Genomic DNA, 19,776 nt, shown 5'->3' with positions numbered 1-19,776 from the left:
GAATGCAAAGCCAGGAGTAGCAACATGCACAGGCAGGTTCTTGGATTTTATCCAATCAGCATGTAGAAAATGTCTGTTAACCCCCAAGACAATGATATCTCTTGCTTGCCACGTGTGGACTATAGATTCTATACACTGGTTGGATCTGACCAGGGGCTCAGAACTGCACAGTGGCCTTCCTGGCTCATCCCAACCTCCCCGCCTTCCCCAGAGGCCATTAGGGTTAGGCTTGTATGCTTGACTGTGTGGCTGTCTAAAGGCCCTAGGAGTAAGTACAAGCTCAGAGAATGGTCTCAGCCTCAGAGTGGTAACCCAGGGCTGGGCAGACCCACCTTACCTTCTCAAGTATCTGAAAATGATGGGCACAAGGATAGCAGCTTATCTTACTGTAGGTCCCTTCCTACAGATTCTCAGAGGAAAACATGGTCCTCAGGACATCTCTGAGAGAGAGAGAGAGAGAGAGAGAGAGAGAGAGAGAGAGAACGTCCAGGTTCCTTCCTGCCCACGGCTCCAGCCTTTCCTAGACGGAAGCCATCCAGCTGGCCTCCCGTGGTCAGCCTGCTCTCCCAGGAGACTTCTCTTGGAGTTCCGCAGCATGGAACTTGATCTTTATGTGCTGTCCTCCACACCCTGCCCTGGGCGCTGTCACGGAGCCCTGTCGTCTCGGATGCCATGATTCACATCACTCTCTCTTTCCTCCCCTCTTTCATGTAAGGAACGCTAACTGGGGAGCCTTCTGTACTTGGTACCAAGACACTGCTGCATCTGTGCTTTTTCCAACATTAAGGAGAGTGAGTTAAAATGACAAGTGACTGTTGTCACGATTGTAGAGCACTGGAGGGGTAGGAGCTGGCATCAGAAGCTTCCCTCACTGTAGCAGCCACCCACCTCCCCAAAGACTGCTTTCCAGGCAGCGGCAAGTGTGGGCCCAGCCTGGGAGTACAGGGACCCAGGCAGACAGCACTAGGGAGGCCCTCAGTAGACTTTCTAGTTACATGCTGGTGGCTATAAAGAGCAGGGCAGAGCAGACCCTGGTCCTTAGGGACAGTGGGGATTGGGGAGGACATAGGAAGTGCTGGCCCGAGAGAATATGACAGGGACGAGAGTCAAGACTAAAGCAAAAGTCCACAAATAGAAATCAGGGGGCAAGGTAAGAACCAAAAGAAACCAGATCGAGCTGCTCCTAAAGCCTCTACTGAGCCTGCACTTAGCTGGACTGGCGGTCAGCAGGCACAGGAACCAGGACTCCAGCATTAGAACCAACAAGGCTTGGCATCACCTCTACCCATGAAGTCTTTTATTTGGTGAGAGGGTTTGGAATGATAAAGAGGCATCTGATAACGTGCACATCTGCTCTCTGGGAAGGAAAAAAAAAAAGAATACAACATAAGGATTCTATCAACTCTTCCTCTGTGGCCTCAGTTAAGGCTGATTTACACCTTGGACAGCAGCCAGCGCTTACTGAGATCTTCAAGTTTGGGGAGAGCAAGCTCACCTTTGAGCCAATATTTATCACCACAGCCTTTGTGGAAACTGGAGCCACAGCGGGTGATGAGCCAGGCAGAGTTGCTGCTCTCAAGGGCCATGAGTCTTGGAGTTTGAATCAGAATCAGAAGATTAGCTTGAGATGCTGTGACAGGCAAGTGGGGTAGCGCCTGACAGCCTAGTCAATGTGTTCCTCAGGTAGGAGATGTAGAATCCACTCAAGGTATCTCTAAAGAAAGAGTTTGTTCTGGGAAGATATGGATGATTGATTAATAATCAATGGATGATAGATACATGAGGGATAGGAGAGATGGCTCAGTGAATAAAATTCTTGCTGTGCGAACAGGAGGACCTGAGTTCAGAACCCCAGCATGGAATCAGGAGTGGCCGTGTGCGTCTGTCATCCCAGTACTTCTACTGTGAGGGGTGGGGGTGAAGAGGTGTGGGGGGATGGGTCAGGAGAATCCCCAGAGGATCACTCGAAAGCTAGCCTAGAATATGCAGAAGTGTCCAACCAAGAGACTTGTCTTGAATAAGCTGGAAGGAAATAGCCTACAGCTAACCTCTGACCTCTACAGGTGGGCTGTGATATGAAAGTGTTTTCATTCACATGTGCAGATGGTCCTTGTATACATAATCATATATACACTTTATATGCACGCATGGTACAAACACAGAGACAAAAGATGGGAGACAATAGATAATTGATAGGTAGAAGAGGAAGAGGTGGGGAGGGAGAGAGGGAAGGGTTGGGACTTGTACTGTTGGAAGAGAGGAATAAGGCTGACTTCATTTATCAGGGACCTCCAATGCCTTTTGTCCTTGCATTTGCTCGGATGTGGCCACCACACAAACCTATATTGTGATCCCTCAATTTAAACGTCTTCTACTGTGGCACCTACCTGTGTAGGGGCTCTGTGAAAATGCCGAGAGTAACGGGTATTACCAAGATAATTACAGAAAGAACTCCGCATAGGTTGACAACAGGGCTGGGCAGTTAGATACAGAAACAACAGCAATGAACACGGCGTGGTCCCGTCTGTGGCCTAAAGGAAAATGCAACAAGCTCTGGGGCTGGAGAAGGAAACAGGGATCTCCCTGCAGAGGCTCATCTCCCTTTGGGGTTAACCTGGCCTTTAGGACCAAGCCTCACCATCCAGCCTATGGGCTATCATTTGCAACATCATTTTTCATGGAAAATATGAGTTCCCATCAAGCCGTCTTAACGCATCAAATTTGGGGTCATCATTCAGGAGAGTTGCTTCATGTGGCTTTGAGCATCAGAAAGATTGTGTCTCGAACACTATTATTTGGTTTTCCTTAATCCGAGTCTATCTTTCCTCTCCTTTAGCCGTAGATGTGCCTTGCTTGGGCTGACGGTATCCTTAACTTAAATAGTAGCTGATTTCTAAAGCAGAATAAAAGGAAATGACCCTGCTAAAGGTATCTTATTAATGTAGTCCCCTGATAAATATGTCCAGTATCAGTGGTCTAGCGAGGGAAAAAAAAGTTCTCTCTGACCAAAAAGAACGCTGAGGTAAATCTCTTTTTTGGGGGGTAAAAATGAAGGATCATTCCTTACTTTTTCGTTTGGTTTTGATATAGGGTCTAACTGTGTGCCCAGACTGGTCTCTAAATTGCCATCCCCCTGACTCAGTGCTAGGATTTCAGGTAGCACCATGTTCTCTGCCTTTCTGAAACTTTCTCAGTTGGCATTTCTTGCCTCACTTCAGAGTGGTTCTGGGAGTCTGAGTCTTCCTCTTTGCCTCTCTCACAATAGTTGTTCTTGTGACCAGTGGAAACTGCCCCTTGGGACACGCACATATACCTGCCGATCTACTGTGTTCTTCTGGGGACAGTGGCAGGTGAAACAGGCTTTTGACAATATCAGTGTCACAGCCTTAGAGTTCCCTGTGACACAGCAGGTTTCAGGGGCATCTGAGGTTTTTATCTACATAATGGATAGATAGACTCCTCCTGAGAGCCAGGAATGAGTCCTTTGGGGTTTTGCTGTTGCTTTGTTTTATTTTGTTTTCTTGATTTTTTTGTTTGTCTTGGGTTTTGTTGTTGCTGTTGTTGTTGTTGTTTTATTCTGGTAAGCTCCTTGAACACTGTGAGGACTGGCCATGTAGCCTCTGCTGCTCATGGCATAACTGGCTCACAATAATACCTTTGGTTTGCCTTCATTTGATGCTTCCTGGAGTTCTGTTTAAATTGCATCTGATATGGAACCTTATAAAAACTGCCCGGAGAGCTCCCAGAGGTCGGGAGCACGTGACTGTGGGACAGCTTTGTTCCTTCTTAGAAAACTACATCAATGAGCCAGACAGAAGAGCCAAAGAAAGCCCAGACTGCTTCCCATAAAGGAAGCTAAGTCCCCGAGACTGAGGGAGCTGGGACACTGCTTTGGGCGGTAGGGGGTGTGGGTCTGGGATGAGGCTTTGGGCCCACTTACTCCAGAATGATGCACTGGAGGACCTGGACCAACCTGGGGTTCTTAGAGGACTCCCTATACCAAGGTTGGTATGCCATCCCTTCTCTGGTTTCCAAGGAGATCTGGAGAGAAGGTGACAAAGTTGCTGTCAGGCAGTCACACTCTGTCTTGCATCTTGCTTCTCCAGGGTGGGACTTTGCTTCTATGTCCTGTGTTCTCCATTACCCTTTCATTCCCAGGGGCCTTGCTTCTGGCCTGTCATTAACACTGCCTACAGGCAGACTGTCCCCTCCACCCTCCAGCCCAGAGGTCCCAAGCTGTCGCCCGCCCCCCCCCCCCAGCCAAATCTGGTCTGCAGATGTGTGTTGTTTGTTTTGTAGTGCTTACATTTTTAAAATTTACTGCCAACATTTAAAAATCGGATTTCTCATGAAAACCCGGAGCTCTGGCTTGTCTTGAAGAGCTGGAAGATCCAGTCACACTAGTCCAGAGCCCACATGGCAACAATCAGTGGGTTGCATAACGCGACTGAACTCAGCAGGACCAGGTTCTCCCCGAGTTGCCACAGTCCCATCATTTCAGAATCCTCTTTGTCACCCTCATGTGTCACCTGCCTGGTCCCTGGCCTTACTCACTTGAACTTGACCATTGACCCAGCAAGGAAGAGGCACAATCTTGGGCCCTAATGCAAGTTGTATAATGCTAGTCAAGGTCTCTTCTCTCTTCCTCCTGAAAGGTAGGCTCCTAGAACTTCAGCTATTACCTGGATGCCTGAGAGAAGGTCTTAACCTGGGGACTCTTTTCTTCCTTCTGTTGAATAGTCAGTCTTGGGCACCTCATTGTAATATAGCATGCTACTTCCTGAGCTCTGGATGACTCAAGGGACACAGAAAATGCAGGTGAAGGGGACACATTCAGTAGTTTGCCTGAAGGAATTGTGGCCCTGCATAGAAGTTGGCACCAGACGAGGCTCTTCTTGTCTCAGTGAATCTGTGGGCGGGTGACTGTGAGTATACATCAATGTCGCTGAAACATTTTCCCAACATGCCAGTACCCAGAGCACCACTTCTGGTAACCTCTATCTTCTGATGTCCCTACCTCTGTCTGTGTGACTGTCTGTCTTTCTGTGTCTGTGTCTCTGTCCCTCTGTCTCTCTGTCCCTCCCTCCCTCCTCTCTTGTGTGCATGTGGTCTTGAACCTGAGATGCTCATGCCCAAGCAATGCCTTGGGTCTGTTTTCTTTCTCAAATTCTTTGATTGCCTGAACTCTTGCTACTCTTCCCGTGATTTAGCACATGGAACTTGCCCTTCGAGATATCTGTAAATCTTTATTGGGCATCTCTGCAAAGAGCATGGGATAAAATTCTTCTACAGCAGCTCCCGAAGCTCTGACTGGGCAAGAGGACATCTTAGTTCCTGCCTGTTCATAGTCCTTTCTTTCTTTCTTTCTTTCTTTCTTTTTTTTTAAAGATTTATTTATTTTATGTATACAAGTACACTGTAGCTGTCTTCAGACCAGAAGAGGGCATCGGATCCCTTTACAGATGGTTGTGAGCCACCATGTGGTTGCTGGGAATCGAACTCAGGACCTCTGGAAGAGCAGTCAGTGCTCTTAACCATTGAGCCATCTCTCCAGCCCTCATAGTCCTTTCTGCTTCTCATGCTCAGGGTTCTGTTCAGGATTTCATCCCAGCCAGTATACACATTGGCTTAGATGTGTATTTGTTTGCATTCTGTCTACGCAGGAACACTTTCTATTTCTGTATCTAAGCACGCATTATGGATGTGTCTTCACTTGAAGCAGACAGTATAGATGTTACAGGACAGGACTGGGCATTGTGCAAGGACTGGCGTTTCAGCATCTATCTCTGGGGAACCTATACTCATTGGATATATTACCGAGTGGCCACTTTGCTGACCACTCTAGGTTGTCTGAGCCCATGAACAGTATCACCATCCAATACTGTTACCACCATGCAGGTGCAGGGCAGCCTGAGCAATGACTGCTCAAGTTATAGCGACTTCTGTTGAGATGGTGTCTGTCTGGCCTGCTCCCTGTTCCCACCACACTGCTCTGAGCTCCTCCAGCTCCCAAAAGAGAAATCAGGATCCTCTCTTCCTTTCTTTGGCTTCTGTGTTCTTATGTTTACTGATTGCCTCTTGTTCTGTGGACCACCTCCCACAGGGTAGGTGGCTGTATTCCATTTATTGCTTTTAGCTCTTTTGGAGTCTCTGTGCTTCTCACTGTTGATTTTGCCACTTAGTGTGGTGCCCAGTCATGGTACTGAAGTGCCGCCAGAATCTCCTGATCCCAAGAAGGTTGCAATGGGCCTTGTAGAGAGACCCAGGAGTGAGAACTAAGAACTGAGAACTAAGTTACACAACCACTAGCTAAGAAGTCAGTGCTGGTGAATGCGTACGAACAGAAACACACATAATTATAATTTTAATTATAGTCATGAGTGGTTGGAAACTCAAACAGGATAGCATGCAAAATACTTCATGCTGTGTTATATGTAGCTGGCAGTGCCATGCTGTGCACAAGACAGTGTCTCACTTCCCTAGAAATTGGACGACGGGCTCTCTAGCTTAGTGCTCACAGACATGTTAAAGAACATCATTTCGAGTAATGAGGAAGGACTGACTAAAGCTTCTTTCTGAAGACCAAGCAGCACCTAACTATACATTCCACATTGCTCCAATGTTCCCTCTTCCTCTGCTAGACCACCAGGGAGCAATGGGGCAGGGGCTGAGCTCAAGCACTCCTAGATCTCCAAGCAGCTGATCATGCTTTACTGAGCTTTGATTTCAGCTAAAGGGACGGAGTGTGTGTGTGTGTGTGTGTGTGTGTGTGTGTGTGTGTGTGTGTGTGTGTGTGACAGAAACATGGTGGGAGTGCCATGCCCAGCTCTGGAGGAGTTCTAGAGTGGTTCTGATCTCAAAGGTTCTGATCTAGAAGGGTTCTGATCTTTCTTTATACCAAGAGGGGACCATTTTCTATTCCTGAGGAAGGACTGTCTTCACTGCTGCCCAGTCTGATCCCCAGTTTGGAGTCTGGGAGCCCTGACTGAGGCAACCGCCCCAGGTAGGATCCCCTGAGGAGGCAGAGAGCACTGGACAACTTCTCTTGAGACTCAGGCTCCATTTATCATCTGTTTTTCTTCTCCCTGCCTCCTTCTGCTCCCCTTCTTTGGAGGCCTTCCTCTGTCACATGGGGACTTCACATCTCACAGTTTGCATCAGGCTCCTCTGAGCCTCCAGAACCTGCTCTGACATATACCCAAGGATCACTTGCTGTGAGCGTGACCCATCATCTTCTAGCTGACCAGGGAGCAGGGATTTTCCAATCTCTCTCATTGGGGCATTGGCTATTCGTGATCAAGGTTGGCATCTCTAGTCCTTGAGTTCAAAGGCCACCAGAAGAAGCAGGTGGGACTAGGACCACCTCTGGGTTTGCCTCTTATTTGCTGTGTGCCTGCAGGTAACGTTGAGGTGCTCTAAGTCTCAGTTTCCAGTTAAGTGACAGCTAGCAATAATGCCTACCCCATGCAACCATGTGGAGAAGCAAATGAGAAAACACACAGTACTCAGTCAAGTACCCAGCAGACACCAACAGTTACCTCTATGAGTACTAGGCTACAGTTTGAGAACCACAGAGAGAATCTTGGCCACTTGGCGCCATTCTTCAAGGGGCAACAGGATGACTACACAGAACTTGGCCTCTGGAGTCTTTCCTTAAGGTCTGCCTTTCCCGTTTGTCATCTGTAACTATGTAACCTATACATGGTTATAGGCAGGCACCATATGGAGTGGGCTTAAAGAGATATGATGCCACTCACAGGGACAGGCTTCTGCTTCAATGGCCGTCGGCACCAGCAAGAGCTTCCCGGTATGAACTGGAATTTGTCAACCGTTAAGGAGAACGTGAACTTTTATCTTGGCTTGTGATGCTCGAATGAAATGCCCTGCCTTGGTGGTTGGCAGTTTCATCCATTTCTACTCCTTCAGACTTCAAGAAGAGATCGCAGTCAATGACACTGATGATGATGGCTTCTTCGTATATCGGGGCTGAGGCCTGGTGATAGAGCACTTGCCTAATATGAAGAGCAGAACCCCGGGTTTGTCCTTAGCACCCCCATCCCAAGTTATAGTGGCTGATTCAGTAGAGTGCTGGCTGTGGGTGTCATCCTATGCCCTGGGTTCATTATCTCTCTTAATTTACATAACAACACTGTAAAGAAGGACAGTTTTTGTACACCCAGAAGGCAAGGCCAGGCTGGGTATGACTGAGGTGGAGTGGGTAGACAAGGGCACAAGGAGCCCAGGGGTAGGAGAAAGTTGGAAGTGTGAAGCATGCCTAAGCCAAGTGTCTGTGTTAACTCATCCACCAATAATGGAACAGACACACGCAAATACAGTGTTCAAGATGAGTGGAAGCCCAATACCAAGCAAAATGGGGACTCTGGCCTGGGAGCCCAGACCTTAGGCGGCTGTGGAAAGAAGATCAGAATCAGAAGTTTGAGACCAGCCTGGGGGGTTGGGGATTTAGCTCAGTGGTAGAGCGCTTGCCTAGGAAGCGCAAGGCCCTGGGTTCGGTTCCCAGCTCTGCAAAAAAAAAAAAAAAAGAAGAACCAAAAAAGAGACCAGCCTGGGCTATGTAGTATATTCCGTTTAAGCCTGGATTACAGAGGGGTGTCCTCTTTCAAATATCCCCTCCCATGATCCCATGATCCTCTGCCAGGATCAAACTCTAGGTTTCATCAACTTATGCCACAACACAAATATTTTGTCTGTGAACTTAGAAAAGGAGGGCTGGGTCTTGAAAAGCCCGAGAGAGTGCTGACAGTTTCTCTCTGAATTCCACCAATGAGATGCCTTCCTGCCAAGGTGTGGACTCCCTGTTTATTCCAGCAGTGAGAGAGAAAAGTGGGCTGGGGTGGAGGGAATTGGGTGTGCGTGGCCTATGATTTTCCCATCTGCATAAACACAACCATGTTTCTTCCCCACCAGAAAGTTTCCCTGGCAGTGTGTGTGTGTGTGTGTGTGTGTGTGTGTGTGTGTGTGCAAGCATACTTGTACTTACATACGTGTGTGGAAGTGAAGAAAACATGTTCTTTGGCAAATATCCATTGTAACAGAGTTCTTTAAAAATAACCCTTTATTTCTCTATAATAAAAGCATCATGGGGGATAAAATTTGGAAGTTACAAAAAGCATATAAGAACATAAAGCTTGCTTCACAATCCCTAAGCAGAGACCTACACGATGGTCTGTGAGGCTTTGCCAATCATGGCTGTCCTGTGTGTTTTGGGCTTTTTATGAGAGTATGGGGTCATGCTGGATTCTATCTGACTTATCCCAGGCATTATTTCTTTACCTGTTGGTTTGTGTTTTTATATTACTATTTTTTATCTTACAATATTATGTTTTTCTATTCATCCAACAGCTAAAATAGTTTAAAAACTTACAAATTGCTCCACTGTGTCATAGCACTCCCCCAGTGCGGGTACAGATGCTACCCACTATTTTTAAGGTTGAGATGAGTGACCCCTGTCCTCAATGCAGACACCATGAAGACAAAGCATTGCCTGTGTTAGGTCTTTGATATATCATAAAATTACAGAGTGCTACCGGCGTATGTTTCCCTTCCACCGGAACTGTAGCAGAATTCCTGTCATTATTCCCTCGCCAGGATTAAATCATTTCATTGACAAAATCTGGCAATGATCTTTTAACTCATTTTCCCTCTCCCTTCTGTAGCATTTGGGATTTGAAAGCTCCTTGGCACAGGCTCTCTCAAGATCACACATTGATTACCATAGTGACCGTCTTGTTTGTTCTTGGATCAACCTTTTAAAGGGGCTTTGCCTTTTCCCCTGGTGAATTATTAAAACCCCAGTGGAGTGGTTGTGGTTTTGCTAGTTCCTGGTGGAGGTGTGCACCTACTGGGTCTTGTCTGGGTGTGGTGGCTTAGGTACACCCATCCAGGTGAGGAGCAAGGGCATGGAGTATAGTGCGCTTCTGACCTCTGGTGGGCCAACCAATCAGGGACAGGAATGCAAATCCAATTACTAACTGCCTGGTTCACGGATTACAAACCTCGGTTCTCTCTTCTGTAGAATGGGAACACTTCTTTGGAGGGTTGCTAGGTGTCCAATGGACCATTAGGCAAGGTGATGAGGCATCCCCAGGTAATCCCTCTCAGTGTTACCCCTGGCAGGTTTCAGTTGAGCTCCAACTCCAGCCACATGCTCCACTGTTTTTCTTGGGACCTTGGCTTGAAGTTTGGGTTTCTTTGTTACTCTCTACACACAGGTGTCTCTTTCTCTTAACTTAAGTCCCAGATCACAGCCACCTACCCTCTTTCACAAAACTCAGTTACAGATTTTAATTCTTTAATTAAGTGCTTAATTCTTCCCTGAAAAAAAAGAGCTTATAGTTTATACTAATCTATTAGAACTCAGATGCCATGAAGGCAGCTATGTGGGCTGGGCCCTGCACCGTTCTGCTGCCCAGGGCAGGTGCTCAACCAAGATTTTCTGAAGTGAATGGGCTGCTGGTAAACTGGCTTTTAGGATCTTGTGCTTGGGTTTTCTTTTCTTCTTCTTGATTGACTCAAAGGCATTTTTGCTATAATTATCTATAAGGACGCCTAAAACACTCTGCAGTTAAGAACAGTAGCTATTGTGCTCAAGAAAATGAGGGATCAAGTAATGTTACGCTTTAAGAAAAAAATAGAAGGAATAATTAAAGTGTTGCTTATACATTTCCATATTAATGAATATTCATGGTCACTATTATTCAAATGGGCAATGTTGATTTATGAAACCAGGTCCCCTTGGGGGTTTGAAGGAGACCGTCTCTTCCTGCCTGTATATCTTGGATGTGTGTCGTTGATATTTCATTAATTATGGTGAATTGAAGGGCGTTGTGTGTACACCAGTGTCTATTATGATGCATGTAATTAAGGCATTTTTTTGTCGGGAGCGGAAGAAAATTGGACTTTCCCAAAGAAAAGCAGCTTGCTCCCAAAGTTGCTAACAGATTGCTTCTTAATTGAACTTGGGAGGTGAATTATATGGTGAATTAGAAAAAAAGAACAACTTGGAATTCAGTGAATTGTTCCATAAAGGAAACTGTGGGATTGAATTGCAGATGCTGGTTAGAGACATTTCAGCCTGGCCTCCTGCATCACGGGCCGCTGACCTCCACTGTGTTTCTGAGAGAGTTTGGACAGGCCAAGCTCTCTTTTCAAGGCCTGGAGGGCTTTCTTTCCCAGAGACCAGCTGTAAGCCTGGGTTTCTTATGCAAAGGAGACAGTTTGAATAAACCCCTGTGACTAATGAAATTTACAAGGCTTTGCATATTGTTACACTGAAGAGGTAATTAAACAACCTCAGCCAAATGTAGGAGATATGTTTGTATGTATGTGTATACTACCTGTGAATACGTATGTGCGTGTGTGTATGTACATGTGTACACACAAACATGTGTACCCTTTTTGTCTTGCAGCCAAGTCCTTAGGAAGAATATACCCCTGTACTGCGAATGAATCCAGTGCCCAAGTATGTTTGTTTGTTTGATTTGTGTGTGTGTGTGTGTGTGTGTGTGTGTGTGTGTGTACACGTTTGTTCATGTGTGTGCATGTGCATGTGGAGGCCAGAGAACAACCTTGGGTGTGATTCCTCAAACACTGTCTGCCTTTCCTTTGGAGACAAAGTCTCTCTCACATTCTCAGAGCTTCCCAAGTAGGCTGGCCTGTGGACTCCAGGGCTCGCCCATCTCAGTCCCTTCAATGCCGGGGTTAGTTTGTCATCACGCTTTCTCACATAGGTTCTGGGGTGAAACGCAGGTCCTGCTGCTTGCAAGACAAGCGCCTTACCTACGGAGCCTGGCCCAGATCCAGTCTTTCTTCTTCCACAGCACTTACATCTGTAGTCTCAGCCTGAGCCTCATCTCTCAAGAAACAGTTGCCGTCCTTCTAGGGGCTGCACAGCTTCTTCTAGAGTTGTGTGGGTCTAACTCCAAGGCTACATCTTTCAGTTCCTAGTGAGATTATAAGGACAGGCCTCAGTTGTTAAGAATATCATACAATACGTGCACCTGGCAGTGGTGGGGCATGGCTGGGAGGCAGAGGAAGGTGGATCTCTGGGTTTGAGGCCAGCCTGGTCTACAGAGTAAGTTCTAGGATAGTCAGGGATTCACAGAGAAACCCTGTCTTTAAAAAACAAGCAAGCAAGCAACGAAACAAACAAAAAAATGCCCAAACCCAAAATGCCAAGAAAACAAACAAACAAAATCATACAACGGTCTAGAACTACCTCAGTGGTTAAGAACAACTCTGCTCTCCCGGAAGACCGGGATCCCAATTCCCACCCTCACATGGAGGTTAACATCTCTGTAACTCCACCTCTAACTCCAGTTCTAGGGGAGCCAACACTTTCTCCTGGCCCCTGCGCATGGTGCAGATTAAGTAGAAAAGGGAAAAGCACCAATACACGGTTTAAAAAAGAATATCGTACAAGATGAGGCCTCTTCTGCAGTTCTGAGAAACCATGGTCAACCTCCTTTGGCAGGCAGCGGTGGGACAACAGACTCTCATCATGTTGACCGGACTGCCCTGGAACTCATGATCCTCCTGCCTCAGGCTTTGTAACGGCTGGAATTACAAGGATACGCCTCTTTCCCTGGCTGCTGTGATCCATCTTGATTGGATCTTCAGATCCCCTGGCGTGCTTTTCAAAGTCACCAATGTCCAGGCATGCCACAGGTCAATTAAAGCAGAGCTTCTGAGGGTAGGAGTGGAGTTGGAGGGGGCAGGCCTTAGTGTTTTTAGAAAGGATTTCCCAGGTCATTCAAGATTACGGCCAATGTCAAGAGCCACCATTCAATAGCTGCCTCTCTCTCTCTTTCTAGGAGAGCCGATTGCACACATTCCCCTCACAGCATTAAGCTGAGCTGTGTTCAGTGAGTGCCGCCATCCTTTGAAACATCATTAAGCTGCCCCCAGTCTTTTGCTCCCTGGCCCATCCATCACCTATGTAACTGGGTGCCTGCCTCGTGCCAGGTTCTGAGTATTAGGACTTGGGGCTGGGAGATGTGGCTTTTCCTTTACGTTGCTAAATCTATAAAGTTACTAAGAGGGTTCCGCTGAACACAAAAAGATGAGTTAAAGCCAGCCTAGTCTGTGTAATAAGGTCCTGTTCCAATGAAAATGAAGGAGGATTATGGGAAATAGAAATCCACTTCCTACAGCCTAGGGTGGCTCTGTTAGCAGAAGTAGAGGCGAGAGGTGAGGCAGAGGAGCCTCAGAGGGCTGTGTCACTAAAGGTCTCAGCCACACGCAGAGCAGAACACATCCCAAAGGGCAGTGGGATGCTTTTCATCCAGAACATTCTAGACTTGTCAACTCATGGACTCCAGGGGAATCCCAGGCAGAACCAGAAGCCTGGGCCTGGTGTCCCTCTGAGGATGAAGTCAGAAGAGGGACTGTGCTCTTGTCTTTGGTTTGGTTTGGTTTGGTGGTAGTGTTTTTGTTTTTGTCTTTTGAGGCAGGAGCTCATGTAGCTCAGACCGGCCTTGAATTTGCTACATGGCCTTGAATGCCTGATCTTCTGCCTGTACCTCCCAAGTGCTGGAATGACACACATGCACTTCCATTCAAGGATGGGATGTGTGTTCTTCACTGACACAGCTCCGTCACTGATGTGAGGTGTCCTCTCACAGGACAAGGCTCTGGGCTTTTCGGAGTTGCCTGTACCTCTGTGTGTAGGAGCTTGAGGGGGGACAAGGACTTTCTATGACTGACACCATGGTGCTCTCAAGGCATTTGAGGCACTTGACTGTGTTCCCTGGTCCTTGGGTTCCCTTGGGTGTCTATGAGGCTGGAACCCCCAAACCCATGCAGGGACAGTGTTTAGCCACACACTTAGCTTGTGGCTAACACCATGGTTGACACTTTAATTAACAGATTCTTTCAGTCATACCTACCTGTTGTGTCTCTCCCAACTCCAAAGTTCTACACCCATTCTAGCCCCCAGCATCAGAGAACCAAAGGAACCAGAGAGCCCTCGTGAATCCTCTGCCTGCTGTAGAACCCAGTGGTGCCCGACTCCCTCCATCATGGCCTCAACCTTCCCCACAGCCCCAGCCAGCCTCTACCATTGCCCCAAGTGCCTCCGTTAGAACCTCTAGCTCATCTTGACCCAGGGCTGTGTCCAGAGCTTTCTTCCTGTTCCCCTCCCTGCTTCATTTTGGGAAGCTGAACCAGATGACACTGGCTTTGAGCTACACCGGACTCCCACTGCTGAAGAAACTTATTTAAAATCTGAGCTCTCATGCCTCCCTCTTGTCTGGTATTAACAACTCGGGTTATGCAAAAAGCAGATGCAGTTAAATGCCTGCATCCGATCTAGGATACCCAAAGATGAAGTCCAGAGAATGCCTGCTGTCAGGGCCCCACACGAGCTGGTCTCGCTGCTGATGGCTGACGGGCTCACTGCTGTTCTCTATCTTTTCCTTCCATTCCTGGAACCCCCAGCTCCCCGATGTTGAACATATCCCCACCCCGGGGCCTTTACACCTGCTGTTCCTCAGTTTGGAATGCTCTTCGCCAGATATCTATAGACTTTGTCTCTCTTCAGACTTCTGCTTTTCTTTCCTGCATGAAATGGCACTCTACAATCCCCCCGCCTTTTTTTTCCTTCATACTCACCAGCAGCCAACTTAAATACTTCACTTTTATTTGTCTCCCCTTTCCCTCCCTCCATCAGAAAATAATTTCCCGAAGTCACCCCCCCCCCCCAGCAGTAGTAACAGAATCTGGCACATAGCAGGTGTCGGATGCATATTTTCTGAATGAACACACATCTAAACAAACCCATTACCTCATTTGGTCCCTGCAGCAGCCCATTTGACAGACTGAAGATGCTAACGCCCAGGTTCTCGGCAGCAGTTGCCTGTGGGGCGGAGGCTGAGGAGATTCAGAGCCTGGCGGCGCCCCGCCCCTCTCTCTGCAGATGGCACATTCCTGCGCTGAGGAACGGACTTCATACCGTCAGGATTTCCCCTGACCTTTAGCCTGAGAGGAAATGATATCGCAACTGGAATACCCAAGGGCCGAGAACTGGCAGCGCAGACCCCAGCAGCTGCAGGAGCTGTGGGAGCGCATTCCTAGCTGGCCAGCCAGGCAGGATGCAGGGAGTCTCCTGTCCCTGACTGGTGTTGGGGGGTCCTTTCTCTACAGGAGGCAGGGCAGCTGCAGGCAAGTACGAGGCAGCCTGACACTCAGGAGCTGGTGAACGGCCACACGCTGCCTCTACTGGTGTAGATTTGGATACCCATCGGACAGTGCGGTGCCAAATGTAAGCCTTCCTCAGGCACTGGTGGCTCAAGGGTAGGTCTTGGGTCTTTGACCAGTAGACCATGTTCTGAGCCAGGCCACCCTTGGGCTCATAAGCGTTTGTCTCAGCCTCGGCATCTCCAAGATGGGGTTGTACTCTACCTAGCCCAGAGTGTTCTAATGGGAGCAGGGAGATTAGGGAAGGTTGCTACATAAGCTTCAGGTTTCCCAACCAAAGCAAAGAAACACCTTCTTGTTCGTGAATTAGTTCTTCTTTGGAGGCTTTGGTATGGTTTCACGGTCTCTGTATCTCCTGGACACAGGTCTACTCCCTGGTACCCTAGCCAGCACCATGGAGGGTCCTCCTAAAGAAGCCCTACCCCTCCTGTCACCACGTGCTGAATTTAATCTTCAGAGCTTGCAGTTAGCTCTTCTGCTGCTATATGCAGCTTGTCATTGAGGCAGGAACCCTGTCTGCCTTGTCTGTGGTTGTGAATCTGTGGTCCTGGGATTGGACCCAGCACACAGTAGGACAGCTGGTCCTGGGAGATTGACATCTTCTGAGCGAAGTAAATCCTGACAGCGTGTCTAGACATGGCTGCCCCTGCACATTTGATCCTTGCTGCCGTAGCTGTGCCGAGTCTGCAGAACCCGTTTATAAAGAAAGCTCGGCGGTTTTCTAAGTAAGATTTTTTTCATATGGGGAAAATAAAACAAAAAGAGAAAGCCCAGAACAGCAGTACCGCGGTGATCGGGAGTTCAGTGGCCAGGCTGGACACCACTTGTCCGGCCCTGACTCTAGAACGTCTTCGTGCATCCATTCTGTCTTCTCTGGGTGGATAAGGAGCTGACCTGGGACAACCTTTCCCCACAGACTCTATCAATTCCTCTATGAGCATCCTTGACTGACTAAGGATGATGGTAGTTTTGCTAGTTTATGAGTGGTTATTACAAGATAAAAGCATTTATTGACCCCACAATCCTTAGCTGACCAAATCCTTGCTGCTCTGGTGGTCACCCAATGACCTGGTTTGCTACTGATGCTACTGAAAGGTGTGTCTTTACCTCTTTTCTTGTCCTCTTTCAGGTGGCCTTGAGGAAACATCTGCAAGGTGGCCAAATGATACAGCCTCTAACAGCAGCATCCAGGCACTAAGAAAGGGTAATGTCTGTGAGGCCACACCAGGCCTCTGGGGACCTTTGGTTTTATTTTTCTTTCAAGTTGTGGCAAATTTTTGATAAATAGCCTAAACCCTCTAGCCATTTCAGACTGCAGTGTCTAGTGGTGTTAGGTGCATTGACAATGTGGTATGACCATCTCCATCTTGTTCAGACCTTTATATAATTCCCAAAGGAGACCTTGTATCCATCAGTTGCTATCGCCACACCCCAGACCCAGCTTTGGGTATCTTTTCTGAAACCTGGAACTTCCTTTGTCAGCAGCTGGGCTGCATGCACGCAGACAGCAATGGACATGGGGAAATGCTTCCTTTGGTGGAATGCGGGGTGGTTGGGTGGAGGGACTTGCTGTGTTGGGGAGACTGGGTAAGGAAAACTGTCTTGCTTCATGCAGTGGGCATGGAAAGCTGTCTTGCTTGGGATTGGAGCGTGCAAAGCTGTCCTGCTGCAGGGGTGGGAGGTATGGAAAAGCAGGGTTTGTTGTTTGGAGAATACTAGAAAATTCTGTCCTCTGGGTTTGGCTTTTCTCTCTGGTTACTTGCCTTGTGAGTTGAAGGCCTGAGAAGAGAGATTACAAGACTTTTGTGTTTCAGAGAAGAGGAGGGTCCATAGGCAAGAAAGGACAGTGGATCTGGGGTAGTGGTGGTTGGCCACTGTAGACTAGAGTCTACCCAGGGAGGGATACGAGAGACAGCTGGCTGCTTGTGGCCAGCCTAGAGCCTTCCTTGAGTGGCCCTGCAGCCTCTCTACATGTGAAGTTTCAGAAGTCCAAGGGCCAGTAGTCCTATGAGCTTCTGGTGGTGTCTGCACATAAGTTAATCTTGGTGAAGCATTTCCTGTTCACAACAGTGCTGGAGTTAACTGGAGAGCAAAGGAGCAATTTTTTAAATGCTAGAATCCTATGTTTTAAGAATGCCTTTGTAGGGATGAAATAGAAACCATGACTTGTTACAGTTTATAATTTTGCTTCAATAATATTTTCTCATACATATGTGGATATTTAAGACTTCATGCACATTCACACAAATGTACGAATGGCCTGATACCATCGTGGCCTTTTCTTTGCCCTTTCCTCTTATTTTGGCTCCCTTGACCAGCCCTCCAATCACCTTTCTCTTCTTCCCAGATAATAACATTTCTCCACTTCCCTACATGTTTTTCTGCATGCATTTGTGTTAGCATATGAGGATGTATAGATATCTAAGAAGTAGGCATACATAGGTTTTGTCATTAATCTTTTAAATGAAGGATTGTATTTTATACACATTTCAAAGCCTCGAGTTTTGTCACTGATACCTTGCGGGAAATTCCTCCAGAGTAGTTGTGATTAATTTAGCCTACGAAGAGCTGTAATTCTTCATATATTCAGTTGCAATAGTTGCAATTCTTAGTCTTATTCTTAGTATAGATTGACAATTTATCCTATTGTTCCCTTGTTGTTAGCATTCATTGCACTTATGGCTTTTGCTGTGAATCATGCCGGCAACAAACATCCTTGAACACCTGCTTTCGTTTACATAGTATGGCTTTTAAAGACTTATTTTTATTTTTAACTATGCGTATTCATGTGTGTCTCTGCGTGGGCATGTATCTATGGGTAGGTGTCATGTGTGCCCACGGAGAGTAGGAGCTGAGAAGAGAGATGACAAGGCAAGGGGAAGTATGTATCTCAGAGGAGAGGGTCCACAAGGCAAGGAAAGACAGCAGACCTGGGATAGGGGAGAGAGGTCATGTGGACTAGAGTTGTGGACAATTGTAAGAAGCCTGACCTGACCTGGGTGCTAGGAACCAAACTCACGTCCATTGCGGGAGCAGCATTCTTAACCACTGAACCATCTCTCCAGCCCCCCGTAGCATGTTTTTAATAGATGTTGCAATATTGAGTGTCTGCTGGAATAACAATCCATGTTCCCATAGTAACTTACAAGGGTTATCCCTTTCCCCAGAGCCTCACTAGTACCAGGTATTTTTAACCAATAAGCAATAGGTTATTATGACTTAGTTTGTGTTCCTTTATGACTGCTGTGGGCCGTGACCATCTTTTCCTGTGTTTGCTAATGATCCGCGTGTGCACACTGGTATTCACCTTTTTGTAGCCTTTGATTATTTCCCTATTGGGGTGCCAATCCCTTCTTCCTTATTTTACAGAGCAACAGACTCTTCCCCTTCCCCACCATGCTGCTCGAGGCACCTGCCTTTGCTTTCAACTACACATCTTGCAGCCAGGACCGTGAACAGTCATTCCCTTTAGAATCTTCTCCTTTCTTTGTATTCTCTTTTATTATTTTTATGCCTGGGGCTGTAGCTCGGTTGTATTCAGAGTATTTTCATAGTGCTCATGAAGCCCTGGGTTTGGTTCCCAGACCATATAAACTAGGTGTCAAGGTGCAGACCTGTAATCCCAGCATCTGGCAAGTAAGTAGAGGCGAGAGGATCAGAAGCTCAAGGTCATCTTCAGCTGAACAGTAAATTTGAGGCTGGTCTGAACTACACAAGACCCTGTCTCAAAAAAATCAAAAGAAACAAAACCACATACTTTTCTGCTTTTTCTTATTTGATACTTAATAACAATATCTTTATTAGTTCTTTGAAAACTTTATATAATGTTTTTGATCATTTTCTTCCCCTATCTCCCAACTCCTCCTAGATCCACACCTCTCCCCACACCACCCAACCAACTTCATGTTCTTTATCTCTCTCAGACCTATTGAGTTCAGTGTGTTGCCCAATTATTCTTGGGTGTGGGTCTTGTCCTAGATCATGGTTTACCCTGGATCACCCTTTAAGAAAACAGACTCCCTCCTAGCAGCTATCAAATGCCAATAGTTTCCCAGCTGGGAGTGAGACTCTATGCTCCGCCCCACAGACAGAGGTTTTGTCTGCTCTGAGCTCATGCCCGTCTCGTGTGTGCTGTTGCAATCACTTTGAGTTCCTATATGCCTCTGCCCTGTTGTATCCAGAAAACACTGTTCTCTTATAGTAACCCATCTGCGCAGGCTCCTAAAATCCTTCTACTCTCTTTCCCATGACACTCCCCGGGCCTTGGGGTAGGAGTTGGGGAGTGGAGTGTGTTAGGGATCCCATTTAGGGCTGAGCACTCAGAAGTCTTTTATTCTCTGCACATTGACCAGCTGTGGGTCTCGGTGTTAACTAGCACCTACTGCAGGAAGTCTCTCTGATTCGGCTTGAGAGATGGACTAACCTATGAATATAGCAAAATCTCATTAGGAGTGATGTTAATATTATGGCCTTAAAGCAGAATAATGTTAGTAGATTCTTCCCTAGGGCATGGTTTCTATCTAACAACAGGTCTTTGGTCCTAGTAATAATGCCAGGTAT

General features: G+C 47.1%; 1 protein-coding gene across 1 annotated transcript in view; it reads left to right on the top strand.

The window, feature by feature from the left end:
- Positions 1-19,776, top strand: part of Tll2 (tolloid-like 2) — a 115,517-nt gene that overhangs the window by 32,566 nt on the left and 63,175 nt on the right. The window contains 1 exon segment of the mRNA NM_001191898.2: positions 16,346-16,420. Within this exon segment, the coding sequence (NP_001178827.1) occupies positions 16,346-16,420 (75 nt within the window).

Source organism: Rattus norvegicus, chromosome 1, assembly GCF_036323735.1.
Source record: "Rattus norvegicus strain BN/NHsdMcwi chromosome 1, GRCr8, whole genome shotgun sequence".
NCBI classification, from domain to species: domain Eukaryota; kingdom Metazoa; phylum Chordata; class Mammalia; order Rodentia; family Muridae; genus Rattus; species Rattus norvegicus.
The sequence above is the reverse complement of the archived record's forward strand: the minus strand, read 5'-3'. Positions and strand labels throughout refer to the sequence as shown.